Source organism: Pan troglodytes, chromosome 19 (assembly GCF_028858775.2).
Source record: "Pan troglodytes isolate AG18354 chromosome 19, NHGRI_mPanTro3-v2.0_pri, whole genome shotgun sequence".
Lineage (NCBI taxonomy): Eukaryota > Metazoa > Chordata > Mammalia > Primates > Hominidae > Pan > Pan troglodytes.
In genome coordinates, this window is record NC_072417.2 from 73,108,544 (window position 1) to 73,125,914 (window position 17,371).

General features: G+C 40.2%; 1 protein-coding gene across 2 annotated transcripts in view; it reads right to left on the reverse strand.

Moving 5' to 3' along the window:
• LOC107969000 (probable ATP-dependent RNA helicase DHX40) overlaps window positions 1–15,419 on the reverse strand; it is a 29,193-nt gene extending 13,774 nt beyond the window's left edge. Inside the window, exons 1-8 of one of the 2 annotated variants that reach the window (XM_063799108.1) lie at window positions 15,068–15,419; window positions 12,609–12,728; window positions 11,878–12,105; window positions 11,591–11,657; window positions 10,333–10,464; window positions 8,435–8,534; window positions 6,218–6,304; window positions 5,897–6,079 (exon numbers count right to left, since the gene is read on the reverse strand). In XM_063799108.1, coding sequence (XP_063655178.1) covers window positions 5,897–6,079; window positions 6,218–6,304; window positions 8,435–8,534; window positions 10,333–10,464; window positions 11,591–11,657; window positions 11,878–12,105; window positions 12,609–12,710 — 899 coding nt within the window. In that variant the 5' untranslated portion in view covers window positions 12,711–12,728; window positions 15,068–15,419. Of the gene's footprint in view, window positions 1–5,896; window positions 6,080–6,217; window positions 6,305–8,434; window positions 8,535–10,332; window positions 10,465–11,590; window positions 11,658–11,877; window positions 12,106–12,608; window positions 12,764–15,067 lie in introns of those variants that run through there. The other variant, XM_016930852.4, reaches the window with a different exon arrangement.
• Window positions 15,420–17,371: the final 1,952 nt, after the last annotated feature.

The following is a 17,371-nucleotide window of genomic DNA, read 5'->3' on the forward strand; positions in this document are numbered from 1 at the left end:
ATTAGTACTGAAAATTATAAATTGTTCAATAGTACCTCAAAATGCTTTTTTTTGGAGATGGAGTCTCGCTCTGTTGCCCAGGCTGGAGTGCAATGGCACGATCTCTGATCACTGCAACCTCCATCTCCCAGGTTCAAGCAATTCTCCTGCCTCAGCCTCCCGAGTAGCTGGGACTACAGGCACATGCCACCACGCCTAGCTAATTTTTTGTATTTTAGTAGAGACAGGGTTTCACCATGTTGCCCAGGCTGGTCTTGAACTCCTGTGCTTAAGCAATCCGCCCGCCTCGGCCTCCCAAAGTGCTAGGATTACAGGCGTGAGCCACCGCACCCAGCCTCAAAATGCTTCTTAAATTTAATTTAATTTTTTTTTTTTTGAGACGGAGTCTCACTCTGTTGCCCAGGTTGGAGTGCAGTGTGGCAATCTCGGCTCACTACAACCTCTGTCTCCTGGGTTCAAGTGATTCTCCTGCCTCAGCCTGCTGAGTAGCTGGGATTACAGGCACCTGCCACCATGCCCAGATAATTTTTGTATTTTTAGTAGAGGCGGGGTTTCACCATATTGGTCAGGCTTGTCTCAAACTCCTGACCTCAGGTTATCCACCCACTTCAGCCTCCCAAAGTGCTGGGATTACGGGTGTAAGCCACTGCACCCGGCCGGACAAAATGCTTTTACATAAATGGGGAAATATATTCAATTAATTTAGCCATATTTGTGTCACATATGTGTACATGTGTATGTAGTTATTTTCTGCCAAACTATCTCAGAATAAGTTGCAAATACAATGCCATTGCACACTTACAACTATCTCGGCATGCATCTCCTGAAAATAAGGACATTCTCTTACATTACCATAATGTGCTATTAATAAATATAATAAAATTAACAAGAAAATTAACAATAATATTCAAAAGGGATATCATCATCAAACATGAATATATATTTTTAAAAAACAGGAAAAATAATTACTTGATATCATCTGCACTGGGTTATTTTTTCCACCTTAAGTCTGGATATGAAAAATCATCTACTCCAACTTCTCACCTTGAAAAAAATCCAATAGAAGACAAAAGGTCCAATACCTTATATAAAATGTCCATTCCAGGATTGATAACCCTATTTAAAAATAAATAAAGAAAACAAGGCCAAGGATGGTAGCTCACACCTATAATTTCAGCACTCTGGGAGGCTGAGGCAGGAGGACTGCTTGAGCTCAGGAGTTTGAGAACAGCCTAGGCAACACAGCAAGACCCCATCTCTTATAAAAAGAAAAAATAATAAGCAAACAATAATCTCTTACACTGTTCTACTGCCAGCTTTCCTACAATTTGTACCAATAGGTCCTGGTAGCTTCTACAGCAAGAATTGGTAAACATTTTCTGTAAAGGGCCAGATAGTAAATAGCTTAGGCTTGCAGGCCATATGGTCTCTGTCACAATTACTCAACCATGCTATTACAGTGAAAGCAGCCACACATAAACAAATGGGTATGGCTGCATTCTAACATTTTATTTACGAAAACAGTCAGTGAGATTAGACCACAGTTTGCCACCCTTGTGCTAGAGCAATACCAAACCAGTCAGCTGCTTCTTCTATATAAAAGGAAAAACTACTTATTCTAAAATATTGCAATTAATTTCCCCCCTTGATTCCTCCAATTACCAATTCTGTCAACCACTCCTTATAAGTTACTTGGTTTCTAAGAGATCTACCATACCTAAGTACCATTCTCTTAAAACACTAGTATGTCAAACTCCTCATAAAACTTGATTATATCCAAAACTGAACTCCAAATGTTGAGTGACCAACACATAACAGGAATGCTGTAATTCCCCATCACCTAGTTTATTAATGTAACCAAAGTCTATGCCAGTGGAATTAAAAAAAAAAATTTTTTTTTGAGACAGAGTCTTGCTCTGTCGCCCAGGCTGGAGTGCAGTGGTGCGATCTGGGCTCACTGCAAGCTCCGCCTCCCGGGTTCATGCCATTCTCCTGCCTCAGCCTCCGGAGTAGCTGGGACTACAGGCGCCTGCCACCACACCCGGCTAATTTTTTGTATTTTTAGTAGAGACGGGGTTTCACTGTGTTAGCCAGGATGATCTCGATCTCCTGACCTTGCAATCCGCCCACTGTGGCCCCCCAAAGTGCTGGGATTACAGGCGTGAGCCACCGCACCCGGCCTAAAAAATTTTTTTTAAACAGAGCCATAGGTATAAGCCAATATTAAGTTTGTGATGATCTGATAATTTCAGATCTCTACCACATGTATTTGCTATTGTACATCCCAAACACAGGATATAAGATATATCCTTTCAAATTTATATCCTGTTGATTTTTGCCCATGGTTCTAATCTGTTAAAGTCATTTTAAAGCTTGGTCATCTACCTATTAGATATTAAGATATTTTCCAGAAAAATATAATCATAACTTCAATATTTTTATTCAGTATCATTAAAAATGTTTATCAAGAAAAAACTAAGTTCAGCACAATACCAGTAAAAACTTCATCTAGTCTACACTAAGCAATTAATTAATACTTTTCTAGACTGGGCTATCTGGCAACTATACTCAGCAGTACTGTCATCTACAGACTACTTTTTTATTCACAAGATATCAAATGCAGTATTGTTAAATACTGTGCTGAAAATAAAAGACGTTAGGTTAAATTTCAATAAATTCTTGTGGAGCACCCATTATGTGGACGGTCCTGTCCTCAAACTGAAAAGGAAATGGCTTATAATGACATATTTGGCCGGGCATGGTGGCACACGCATGTAATCCCAGCTACTCAGAAGGCTGAGACACGAGAATCGCTTGAACCTGGGAGGTGGAGGTTGCAGTGAGCTGAGATTGCGCCACTGCACTCCAGCCTGGGTGACAGAGTGAGATCCTGTCTCAGAAAACCAAAACCAAACACAACAACAACAAAAAATGACATATTCATTGTGAACTTTTAAAATTCATACGCATTAATCGTCATTAAATTTCCTTAAACCATTTTTCAATAAACTGTACTAGAGTTCGCTAGTAATCAACGTCAAGCTTACTGGGTAGTTGTTTCCAGAACCCGCCCTTTTTACCAAATGAAAAAAATTAAGACTTTTGCCTTTCTCACCATTTTCTGATAACGTATTCTGCATAATTTCTCATAGATGACCTACAGTGACTCTGACGCTAAATCTGCAAGTTCTTTTAACACCACGGAAATAATGTCTAAATGCTCAAGACAAAATCACTTATGGTGGTAGGTTTTCCCTCATTATTTCCTTCCACCTTAGTCATCAATTCCTTCTTATTCAGACCTGTTCTTGCATTTTCAGCTTTAAAATTATTCTTCCTGATGGAAAAGAAAGGGAAAGCAAATAATAATTGAGAAGATCCATTTTCTTTCTGTCGTCTATGAATCCTATACCATCTACCCCAAACACTGGCTCTACCTCTCCTTATTCTTTATACAACTTTTTAAACAGGAAGTCTTTGTTTTTTGTTTCAAGCATTTTGAAACAAAATTTTGCGATTTTTAGTACACTATGGCTTTTAAGACTTAAGATGGAAAAATAATTCAATGCAGATGATATTAATTATTGTTCCTATTTTTCTAATATATACTCATTCTTGGTTAGAGGCTGCTCTGCTATCCTTTGTGAATATACTAAGAGTCAATGTCAAACTTACTGAGCAGCTATTTCCAAAAATGGCCCTTTTTCCCCAAATGAAAAAAATCAAGACATTATTTTAATATCTGGGTTCATCTGAAAGTTTTCTATTTGGCTCTTTGGATTTCTTTAAATGGCGCTTTCCTTCTTTTCATTGGTATAATTTATTGCTACAGTCAGAATTGCATTTATTACATGCTTTTCTCTTTCCAGTATCTACATATTCTCATTCAGAAAATCTCTAGTCTAATGATAACTATCAAAACATTTTGAAATTGGCAAATTGGCTTTCCAAGAGTATACAATGAGTATTTGTGGGTTTTGGGGGTTTTTTTTGCTTTTTTTGGTTGTTTTTTTTTTTGGAGACAGAGTTTCGCTCTTGTTGCCCAGGCTGGAGTGCGATGGCGCAATCTCGGCTCACTGCAACCTCTGCCTCCCGGGTTCGAGTAATTCTCCTGCCTCAGGCTTCCAAGTAGCTGGGATCACAGATGAGCACCACCATCCTGGCTAATTTTGTATTTTTAACAGAGACAGGGTTACACCATGTTGGCCAGGTTGACCTCAGGTGATGCACCCGTCTCGGCCTCCCAAAGTGCTGGGATTACAGGCGTGAGCCACCGCACCCGGCCTACAATACATATTTGGATGCACCTAATAATCACTTACTATGAATTTAAAAACTGCACGGTTACCATCCCCCAAAATTCCTGAACACTTTTACATTCCAAGGCAATTAAGACCAAAATAAAGAAGATAGTACTTTCCTCCATTAATTCCCCTACCATGTATGATAGAAATTTCTATCTATAACAATATTCTATCTTATACCAATAAATTATATTAATATTTGGCTAATTTAACTGTTCTTCCTTTCTTTCATGTGTCTGAACCTTGTTTTCCTAATATAACTTAAGCTTAGTGAAAGCAAAAAACTACAGAGTATTACTCTGTCTTTCATGGTATATAGTATGATGCTGGCCATACAAAAAAAACACTCCACTTTCCAACTGTATACCCTTTTTGTTTTGTTTTGTTTTTTTGAGACAGAATCTCACTCTGTTGACCAAGCTGGAGTGCAGTGGTGTGATCTTGGCACATTGCAGTCTCTGCCTCCTGGGTTCAAGTGATTCTCGTGCTTCAGCCTCCGGAGTAGCTGGGACTACAATCACGTGCCACCAAGCTCAGCTAATTTTTATATTTTCAGTAGCTACGGGGTTTTGCCAGGATGGCCAGACGGGTCTCAAACTCCTGGCCTCAAGGGATCCGCCCACTTTGGCGTCCCAAAGTGCTAGGATTACAGACGTGAGCCACCACGCCCAGCCCCTTTCTTTTGAAACAGGGTCTCACTCTGTTGCCCAGGCTGGACTGCAGTGGTGCAATCGTGGCTCACTGCAGCCTCTACCTGCCAGGCTCCAGCAATCTTCCCATCTCAGCCTCCAAATATCTGGGACTCAAGCATGCACCATATCAGACTTTTTTTTTTTTTTTTTAATTGTAGAGACAAGGTCTCACTATGTTGCCCAGGCTCGTCTCGAAATCCTAGGCTCAAGCAACCCTCCCACCTTGGCCATCCAAAGTGTTGAGATTACAGGCATAAGCTGTTATGCCCAGCTCATTATATACCTTTCATTACAAATAAACAGTGGTCATTAATTAAGTGATCCAAATAAACATCAGCACAACCCCCTAACCCCGCCATTAAGCCAAGGTTAAACATGAGCAAGAGATCCTACTAAAGCAATGCAAGGAAGTCTTCTGTGTTAGTTTAGTTGAAAAGCAACCAATAGAGCCAGGCGCAGTGGCTCACACCTGTAATCCCAGCACTTTGGGAGGCCGAGGTGGGTGGATCGCCTGAGGTCAGGAGTTCGAGACCAGCCTGACCAACAAGGTGAAACTCCATCTCTACTAAAAATACAAAAATTAGCTGGGCATGGTGGCAGGTACCTGTAGTCCCAGCTACTCGGGAGGCTGAGACAGGAGAATTGCTTGAACCCGGGAGGCGGAGGTTGCAGTGAACCGTGATCGTGCCACTGCTCTCCAGCCTGGGCAACGGAACAAGACTCCATCTCAAAAAAAAAAAAAAAAAAAAAGAAAAGCAAGCAATATAAAAACCAACCTGTAAAAGAGGTTAGCCTCAACTCTCAGGGATGTATCAGTCAAATATTTCAAAATAATTTTTGAGCCAATAACTTGGTTCCAGGCTAACAAGTTTTTCCTTTTTTTTCTAGTTGTCTACATACCTTATGACATCGTGTATGGCAAGGCACTTTAAGGTCAGAACTACAGATGTCAAACTAGTTCTCTTAATTTCAGGGATCACATGGTCAGGCATACACTGGTTCCAAAAATCTTTACTATAGATCCGAAAGCATTTTCCTGAAGAAGTCCTGCCAGCTCGGCCACTTCGCTGTAATGCCTCGCTCCTACAAAAGGAAAAAAACCCAAAAATTCCCCAAAATGTTCTGTGGGTTTCTCAGGTAATTTACTTTGTCTCCCCAAAACAGCTAGAAATTACCTAATCAGTTGTTCTTTGAATAAAAAGATTTGACATAGAGACTTACTTTGAAATTGGAACCACCTCCAGGATGTCCAACCCTAATCTGGGGTTGTGGTTTAACTGCTTCACAAAGCCACCATCTACCACATATCTAAGAAGAATCAAAGCAAGTTAAGTTTCTGGAAAATAAAAGAAGACTTGTTAATTTTTAACCACTTTGGTTTCTCCTTTTCTAGCAAACTAGCAGGTACACAATGCCTTTTATGTTAAGTGTAAAACTTGAAAGTCAAGAAATTGGAACCCTCGTATGTTGTTGGTGGGAATGTAAAATGGTTCAGCCGAGGTGGAAAATTGTTCGGAGGTCCTCAAAAAGTTAAACACAAAATTACCATATGATCCAGCAATTCCATTTCTAAGTGTACACCAAAAAGAACTGAGAACAAGTACTCAAACAAATACTTACAGACCAATGTTCATATCAGCACTATGAATCACAGCCATAAGGTAAAAACAACCTAAATGTCCATTAACCATTAATGGAAGAAGGGATGAACAAATTGCTTTGCATATATGTATGTAGTATATATACACATGCATATATACACACACAATGGCATATATATATATATATATATATATATATATATATATATACACACACACACACTATGCAATATTATTCAGCCACAAAAAAGAATGAAGTACTGATACATGCTACAATGTGGACGAACCTCAAAAATATTATGCTAAGTGAAAGAAAGCAAACACAGAAGGCCACATATTATATGATTCTATTTGTATGAAATATCCAGAATAGAAAATACATACTGCTTCCTGCTGACACATCTAAAGAATTTTTAAAAAAAGAAAATACGTACAAACAAAAAGTAAGACTGGTAGTTGCCAAGGGCTGGGGTCGAGAGGGGAATGTGGAGTACCTGCTTAATGGGTATGGGGTTTTATTTAGAGGTGTTGAAATATTTTAGAACTAAGCAGAAGCAGTGGTTGCACAATACTGTAAATGTACTAAGTACTACTTAATTTTTCATTTTAAATAATTAATTTTATGTGAATTTTGCCTCAATAAAAAAATACACAAACTTGAAAGTCAGCTTCAGACCATTTAAACAGATTCAGAATCTAATTTCAACTAGCCCTTAACATGCCATTCTAAGGCAATTAAATGGTGAACAAGTCAGGTAAGGAACCAAAGTAGGATAGCAGTAACAAGACAACATTCTGAAACATACTATTTAATGGCTTTTGCCTGTGCAGGAAACAGAAAATTACAGAGGTTAATTTACCCAGGAGAGCACTCCCTTAATCCCTTAGTGAAACCATTATTTTTAAAGTAACGAAGAAAAGCAGAGGAAATTAGACTTCCTCTCAGACCTGGGTGATCATTTTACCCAGAAGAAACACACAGGATCTTTGAGATTCAGGTTCAGCCTTCCTGAGACAGACAATCAGACTTAGCTAAAGAAATAAAATATATTGGGTAAATGATAAATAACCCAGTCTTAAAGAACTTTGCATTAGTTGTCAGTCCAGACTTAAAATTTCTTAGTGTTTCCTTACTAAATTTACCCAAAAATTTGATAGCACTATTTACTACATCCAGAAAAGATAAGGGACCTGAATCATAGTTAATTTTCACAAAAAGGTAAAAAGTCAGAGACAATACATCCAGATAAACATTGGATATACAAACTAACTCTACCGAGTGAGGCTGCAAGGTAGAAGGACATATCAAATCATCTAAGGTATATGCTTAAAATGGGAGTACAGAAAAATAGGTTTGGCTTCCTATTTAGTGAAACCCATAAAGCATTATACATAATCTAAAATTTGAAAAGAAGCTTCAAGTTGCCAAGTAGTTAAAAACTGTGAACAGCCAAGTACGGTGACACATGCCTGTGGTCCCAGCTACCCAGGAGACTGAGGCGGGAGGATTGGTTGATCTCCATACAAGGCTGTAGTGTGCTATGACTGCACGCCTGTGAATAGTCACTATACTCCAGCCTCAGCAACATAATGAGACCCTGTCTCTAAAAAAAAAAAAAAAGTGTGAATAGGAATATAGTATGTACCTCCTACTCCATTTCCTGCTCAAAGCAATCAATAATTACAAAACAAAATAGGTGATTACACGTTAAGAACATCAAAAAGTAGGAGAGAAGGGAATTAGTGGAGGGCACAGAAAAGCAAACTCAGTAATGTTTAGCTAATGTTTAGTAACGATAGGCTTCCTTGACTTTAAGAGAAAGTTCAAAAGTTTTACCTGATTCCATCTATTGTCAAAGACGTTGCAGAAATATTGGTGGATATGACACATTTTCTAATTCCAGGTGGCGGTGGCAAAAATATCCTCCTCTGTTGATCTAAAGTATATATAAAAAGAAAATACCAATTTACAACATGCATGTGTCAAACTCAAGTTTTGAAGAACTCAATTTTTCATTACAAGTCATGTTTCTAGGCCGGGCGTGGTGGCTCACGCCTGTAATCCCAGCACCTTGGGAGGCTGAGGCGGGAGGATCACAAGGTCAGGACATCGAGACCATCCTGGCTAACATGGTGAGACCTTGTCTCTAAGAAAAATACAAAAAATTAGCAGGGCGTGGGGGCGTGCGCCTGTAGTCCCAGCTACTCGGGAGGCTGAGGCAGGAGAATTGCTTGAATCTGGGAGGCAGAGGTTGCAGTGAGCCAAGATCGCGCCACTGCACTCCAGCCTGGGCGACAGAGCGAGACTCCATCTCAAAAAAACAACAAAAAAAACAGAGGCAAGAGAAAATCCAGAACATTATTTTCAATGTAGCAGTAAGAAAGAATGAAATTATTTACTCTGTATAGAAAAATATATGTCTATGTACATATTTAGTTAATGATTAATAACAAACCAAACATAATGGGTTTTTATCAGTTTCAGTGTAAATTATAAAAGCATCGGTGAACCAAATCTTGAGAAAACAATGAGAACCTTAAACAATGATCCTAAGAATTTCCCTGAAGATGACAAAATCTAAAATAGATATCTATGCTTCAATAGAGAGTAAGAAGCTAATATCATCATAAAAAAGATTTCCAAAATAGCACATCTATGTTCTTTACTGACACATATATTCCAAAACTTTGTTAATATAGGGATAAGAATCACCCAATCAACAAAAGCTGTTAATACACACACATGTAAAATATAAAAACGTTCAAATGCTAATTCCAACTCCAAATAGGAGGCTAAGGTTAATTTCCCTTTAATTTTACAAGTTAAATTCCATAATAAAAGTTTTATAAAACAAATTCTAAACCTCATTCAACAATATTTACTATAACCAAAATGTCAAATCAAGAGTTTGCATTTGCTCTTGGAATTCACCAAAGAACAGGATCATTCTTGAAAAGCAGACTAAGGCATGGCTACTTTAAAAGGAAAATGATCCACAGCCAGGCATGGTGGCTCACATCTGTAATCCCAGCAATTCTGGAGGCCAAGGCAGGCAGATGACCTGAGGTCAGGAGTTTGAAACCAGCCTGGCCAACATGGCAAAATCCCATCTCTGCTAAAAAAAAAAACCAAAAAAAAAAACAAAACTTAGCCAGGCGTGGTGGCAAGCGCCTGCAATCCCAGCTACTTGGGAGGCTGAGGAAGGAGAATCGCTTGAACCCAGGAGGTGGCGGTTGCAGTGGGCTGAGATTGCGCCACTGCACTCCAGCCTGGGTGACAAGAATGAGACTCCGTCACACACACAAAAAAAGAAAACAATCTACTGTGTTTAGACTTAGATATAGCTGGATATACACAATTTCTAAAAATTCTGTGGCAATGGCAAATTAGGTTTGACTTACAGTAATACCAGCAAGAAACTACTGTCCTCATTTCAAAGAATTCTCACCAATAGTTTTGTTTTGCTGGGAGAAACAATACTCTAAACGATAATAAGGGGGATATCCATGACTCTCAAAAAAGTGAATGTAAAAAGACTTCAGGCAAAAATCACTACTCTCAAGGAATGCTGGTTCTCACTGATTTGTTTCATGATCTGGATGTGGGTTACAAAGGTGAGACTGGTTTGTGAAACTTACCTAAGCACTTAAGATCTGACTGCTTTTCTGTAAACACGATTATTCAATAAAAAGTTTTTTTAAAAAATCAAATTTTCTATTCTAATGAGAAATTACCTGTTGTCATTGATCCATAACACGGCAATATTAACAAGCCATCGAGGGTGGTATCTTGAACATCATAATCATAATCAACAGACTCTGCCATCTGAAAAAGTAACTCACAACTTTTTTCGATTTCAAACTGGCCTAAAATGGGAAGAAAAAAATAACTTCAGCAACTGAACAGAAAAATTAATTTAAAAATAAAGAAAATGTCAAAATTAAAATTAATTTTGCCTAAAAGTTATTGTAAATCTCTCATTTAATGTAAAGGAGATGAACACATAAGCTGTACCATATTTCAACAATAAAATTCGAAGTAGAAGAAACATCAGTTTCTAAGAAACTTAAATCTCTAAAGGAATAAAAATATTTATCATCGTCAAGCTTTTCACCCTGTATTTGAGAAGACTCACCAAATTGTTAACAAAGGAGAAAAGCTAGTCCAGGTGCTATTGCATTTGGTTAAATTTCAAAATACTTAAGTAATCTCCAAAAGGCAAAGATTGTGACAATCCCTCACTTCTGACATTAGTACAAGGCAGAGGAAAAAGGTAAACAAGGAAACTACTAATTCCTATTAGGAGGGTGCTGCTACTTGAAAAGTTATGCCACTAGTTTGGGATTTAACTATTTTATTTTTGATCTCCAAAAATGCCACATGCTTGTCTACGACACATAGATTCTACACCTTATGTGTTGTTATCACACAGTACAATGCCACCACCCAAAGAAGAACCTGGTGAAATGTCCTTTGAAATAATGGAATTAACTCAGGTCTGTTTAGTCAGGTTACATTTCTATCTAAGACAGACCAACAAAAACAATATTTCACTATTTAATTTCTTTCTATTAAAAGGTCAGTGTGTTTTACATATATTTACTAATGAGCCTGATGTCTTTGACATTTGACATATATGTGTGTGTATATACACATATACACTATTACGTCTTTGACATATACTACTATGTCTTTGACATATACTACTATGTCTTTGACATATACTACTATGTCTTTGACATAAAATATATATACATACTATTATGTCTTTGACATAAACATATGTCTTTGACATAAATATATATAATCCTCTTTGGCAGCTAGCTTACAATTTTTATCTATCTTTTACCTAAAATTATTCAGATAATCAGAAAAAGCTAGGGCAACACTTGAGAAGGGCACAGAATTCCCAACAGAGGTAGCACTCTATCTGGGTGCCACATTCCTTACTTACAAATACTTAAGTTTTTTAACTTGATACTGAATGCTCACCAGTCAGAAAAACCAAGATGTCTCCAGCCATTTCATTCAAATGGATATCCATGGTGACTTTCACAATCTAAAGCAAGAAATGCAGGCATAATATGCTAGTGGAAATACAGTCATTCCCTTACCACCACTTCCCTTGCCCCACAGAAAAATTAAATTTGGTTCTTAAAAGTTCTAGGACCTGTGAGGACTGTCATTAAAATAGTAGTGAACAAATGAATTATCAAACCACCCAATTAGTAAGAATCATAGATATTTTAAAAAGACATTAAATGAATGCCAAGTAATACCGCTTGAATATACGCAGTATTTTCTCTGTCTCGTGGACCAATCAAATTGCAGAATTTCTCTCTGACTGGATAAAGCCTTCCAGGTATATCAAATATTGGACAATTTCCAAAGAATGCAGAGAGCTTGGCTAATTCCATAGTTGCTGACATTACCACCACTTTTAAATGCTCCTTCCTATTAGGAGACTTCTCCTGAAATAGCTTCTTCAATAAACCAAATAAGATATCCTGAAAGAAAAGTAAATTTCTAGTAAGTCACAAGCACACTTAACAGCCAAACTATTTTAAATACACTGCTGTTCTAACCAAGGAATTCCTATTTTAATACATTAAAATATAAGTAGGAGCCAGGTGCGGTGGCTCACACCTGTAATCCCAGCACTTTGGGAGGCCAAGGTCGGAGGCCAAGAGGTCGAGACCTGCCAGGGAAACAAAACGAGACACTGTCTCTACAAAAAATATTCTTAAAAATTAGCCAGACATGGTGATGCACGTCTGCAGTACCAGCAACTCAGGAGGTTGAGATGGGAGGATCACTTGAGCCCAGGAGTTCAAGGGTGCAGTGAGCTATGATCGTGCCACTGCTCTCCAGCCTGGGTGATGGAGCAAGACTCCATCTCTCAAAAATTAAATTAAATTAAAAAGTAAGAGGAGGCAATTCTCTACACGATAAAAAGCTACCCAAACAAACTACTTGCTAATAAAAAATAATAATAAATTAAAATACTCACTGTAGTTAGAGTTCTTTCATGGGCTTCATCCAAAATAATGACACTGAATTTGGTAAGATTTAGGTCTCCCAGAATATGTTTCAGTAAACATCCATCAGTCATATATTTGATTGCTGTCTCCTAATGTTCAAACAGCAGTGTCACAGGAATTCACCACTATTTTCCCAACTAAATTTTTCCTCAAGAGGTACAAACATTAAGTGATCAAACCACTCTGACTAAACAAAAGGGTACATAAAAATAGTCTAACTTATGTATACAAAATGATGGTAAGTTACAAAACATGCTGTCTATACAGAAAAAGGGACAAATAACTCACTTGGGTATTCTTGGACAAAGCAACAAAAATCACCAAGTCCAGAAGGATAGACAGAATTGAATGGAAATGAACCCTTCATAATCTAACTTCATCTTGCCTTTCCAACACATTGTACAATACAAAATTATTAGAATAGATAAAAGCAGTCTATGGCCATACCAACCTGAACATGCCGATCTCATCTGATCTCAGAATAAAACCAAATTAGAAAAGAAGCTGAGTGCAGTGGCTCACACCTGTAATCCCAACACTTTGGGAGGTTGCGGTGGGTAGATCTCTTGAGCTCAGGAGTTCAAGACCAGCCAGGGCAACATAGCAAAACCCCGTCTCTACAAAAAGCACAAAAATTAGCAGGGCATAGTGGTGCACACCTGTAGTCCCAGCTGCTAGGGAAGCTGAAATAGGAGGATGGCTTGACCCTGGGGAGTTGAGGCTGCAGTGAGCAGTGCCACTGCACTCCAGCCTGGGTGGCATAAAAAAGTCATTCCAGATAAGAGAAATCACAGAAATATGAAATAAGAAGAGCATACTAATTAGCCCACTTAATGCTTGTTGTAGAGAAGTGGTTAAATATTTTACATAGGAATACACATGTCAAATTATATAAATTACATGGGAGAAAAAACGCTCCAAAAATTACATGGAATTTTGACATGACTTTCCAATGTACCCTATTCATACCCACTACTCATTTGCTATTTGAGAGAACTGTCTCAGAACCAGTCAAACCAAGGCTCACCTTCAAAACCAGGTGGGCACCCAAATTATAATAAGAATTAGAAATTTGTGCTTTTCCTTGCATATAAGGCTGTGTTTCATTTTTCCTTCATATTTACTACTGATTGCTTCATGAATTCAGATAATTTCAGAGCCAGGAGGCATTATTTATAACCCAAATTTTAAATGTTTATATTCCTGAAACATTTGAATATTTGCATAAATGTCATGAGACAAACAAAATTTACTCTGTAGAAAGCACAATTTACCAGATTATTACTGCTAGTTTTATTCTGTCAGCTTTCTCCTTTAAGGAGAAAGCACAGCACTAGGTAGTCCCATTTATTACATCAACATTTTAATAAGGCCAGGCACTGTAGCCCACACCTGTAATCCCAGCACTTTGAGAGGTCAAGGCCAGAAGATTGCCTGAGTTCAGGAGTTCAAGACCAGCCTGGGAAACAACAGTGAGATTCTCGTCACTACAACAAAATAAAAAAATTAGCCAGGTGTGGTCCACACATCTGGAGTCCCAGGTACTTGGGAGGCTGAGATGGAAGGATTGCATGAGCGCAGGAAGTAGAGGCTGCAGTGAGCCATGATCGCACAACTGCACTCCAGCTAGGGTGACAGAGGGAGACCCTGTCTCAAAAAAAAAAAAAAAAAAAAAAAAGAAAGGTCTTTATCTGTCCCTTGGACTATTTGCCTCCTCCTCCTCCAATTCATTCTTTATATTTCCAATAGAATAATCTTTGAAATGCACCTCTAGTCATTTCACTCAGGTGCTCTTCTTCAGTGGAAGGTATGTATGCCTTATGGTTTGAAGTCAGTCGTTTCAGCATGGCAAGCCCTAGTAGTTTCTATGATTTGGTCCCTGTCTGAACACTGTGTACCCTTGCAAATGTTGCTTTCTAGATCTTGAAATGTTCTGCTACTCCACAGGTTCCCCCTCTTATCTCTCCTATTACTTATGTAAACTGCACAAATCTTACTATATAGCTTGACTGAATTTTTAGGGATGCATCCAAGGAATTATCCTGCAAAATTAAGATACAGAACATTTCCAGCACCCCAGTAGGCTCTCTTCTGTTCTCTCCCAGTCGATACTGACCCTCAGAGGTCACCACTATTCTGTCACCATAAACTAGTTTTGCCTATTTTGGAACCTCATATATACAGTAATGCAGTATTTACTTTTTTCGTGTGTATGTGTGCATGGTGAACTCATTTTTAAGACCAAATTTTATGCATCTTCTCTGTGAAGCAAAACCCTGTCTGTTCCACACAGACTTAGAGTGGCAGAGGAGTACCTTAACCTATCAAAGGCTATTTTGAGCAAAAGCCACTTTGTGTCATTGAAGCTGTAGAACTGAGCCACAAGAGGGAACTGTTAAAGTCCCAGGGTCAAGGACCAGGTACCTACGTTATCCCCACAGCGCAGAAGCACAGCCTGAGTCTCTTCTTTGGCTGAGCCAAGGGCATGCTGGAGAGGCCTGAGAGAAGGAGCGGCCCTTGTGACCAGTGCCCTTTTGGTTCACAAGGAACATCTCCTCTTGTTTAAGTGACTTGGCTGAGCTTGCCACTTCTGCTTTGAGAGCCCAATATCAGGATCAAGACTTCGATCATCCCCAATTTACAGATGATGAAACCATATTGGGCAGGAAAGAAAGTCACCGCAGGAGAGCGAGTTGGACCTGGGCACTGGCTGAGGACAAAGGGGAATGATAATTTGGGATGTAGCTTGTTAAGGGGCCTCCCAAGTGTTCTTGTGATCCAGGTGTGGAGAGGATAGAGCAGAAAGGTTGCCAGGGAGACGAGGGTAGGGTGCACTGCGAGAGTGGGAGAAATTAAAGAGAACATGCAACAAAGCCTTGGGACAGCGGGAGGGGGATGGACCACCCAGTTTTGTGCTACGGGAGAAGAGAGCAAGAAAAGGAATCTGTGTTAAATCCCGACAGCCTGCAGGAGAAGCAAATGCCCTTCCTTTTCTTCATCAGCGGCGAGACTGGCATCCCTGTAGCTTTGAGAAACCATGCTAGTGTGGATGCCAGCTCCCTCCAGCGGGCCTGACTGGGAGACCTTGGGCTGGGGTTCTGGTCTGGGGCTCCTAGGCCTGATGGGAGGAGAGTTCAGCCCAGCTTTCCTGTACTTCAGCTCGTATGCAGACGATGGCCATTGTTGAAATGAGAGACTCAAAGGAAGCTGGAACCTGAACTTTTTTGTTGTCTCATGTGGACACCTGTGTTCAGTTTCGGGTTCTACCTCTTGCTGTCTGTGTGTTCTTAGGTGACTCGCTTAACCCTTTCTGAGTCTCATTTTCTTCATTTATAAAATAAAAGACATAACATTTATGTCAGATATTGTCCTGAGCATTAAATGGGAGAATAAACAAGCCTCTTCTGCATTCCCCTGGCTTCCAGTGGGTGGAGGCCAGAGAAGCTGCTAAACATCCTGCCAGGTGCAGGACAGCCCCCATCGCAAAGAATTGTCTGGCCCCTGATGTCAGTAATGCAGTATTGAGGAACCCTGGTGTGGGGGAAACAGAATAAACTCAGAAGCTTGGCAGATCTCAATTCAAACCCTGGTTGTACCGCCTCCAGCAGGCCTTGGTCAGGGAATAGCATCTAGCTAAAGTTCATTGACTTCATTTTGTTTTCATTGAATTTATGTTTTGCTGGCTTTCCATTTGTGAGAGTGATACAAATTTCCTTTAAACATGAAGTTGTAAATATAAACAGGTAGGCCATTCACAGGAATATCTAAATTATGTCACAGGAAAGGTGGCACTCTCATATGGCAATAATTACGACAGAGGCCAGCAAATGACCTGCGTGACCTGGAGTGACCTGAGCACTGACTCCCAAACGCCGTCTGTAGAACGTCCTGCATCCCCCAGACCCTTTCCTGGGTCCTTCTGTGCCCTATCACCCCCTAGACCATCCAGACCTCAGGCCACCCATCTCTCCGTTACCAGAGCAGTCTCCGTTCCCGAACGTGCTGGTCACCAGCAACAGCAGCTGCTCCTCCTCCAGGCAGCTCAGCCTGTACTTGTTCATACAGAGAACACGGACGGCACTGAGGTAGACATAAGCCTTCAGCTCCCAGTAGACACTCTGGGTTTCCTACCCTGCCCAGACACTCTGGGCTTCCCCCCACACCTCCCCCAGCCTGGTGCTCCTGTGCTCATCTGTCTCTCCCAGTGCCCAGCACAGGCGTGGCACGGAGGAAGCGAATGGACTGATGTGAACACATCATCCTGGATTCTCCTTCCCCGCTCAAGCCCTGCAGCTAACCCATCGGCAAGCCCTGGAGGCTCTGCCTCCAAAATCCTGCCTATCCCATGTCCAAACGCCTCTCACCATGTCCACTGCTCTTTGCAGTTCTGTGTGTGTGGAAATATTTCCCCAAAATTGGAATGAGCAGGTCACAGCTGTGCCTGGAGGGAACGGCCGGGGAAATGTGCCCTCACCTTGCTGTTCTATCCAGGCCCACCCAGCTGAGGATGGGGGACCTGCCACCACTCTCCTGGCAGTTCCGGACTCCTGGGAACCGGCAGGTGAGGACCCAAGAGTGTTTTCAGTGACCCGGCTGACCTGGTCATCTGTCAGTCCCACCTTGGCCTAGGCCTCTATGCAGCACAGATCACAGCTCATTCCATCCTGGCATTACACTGGCCTGTGCCCTGTCCTCAGGGTCACATCTGTCTCCCAGAAGCCATGCAACCCTG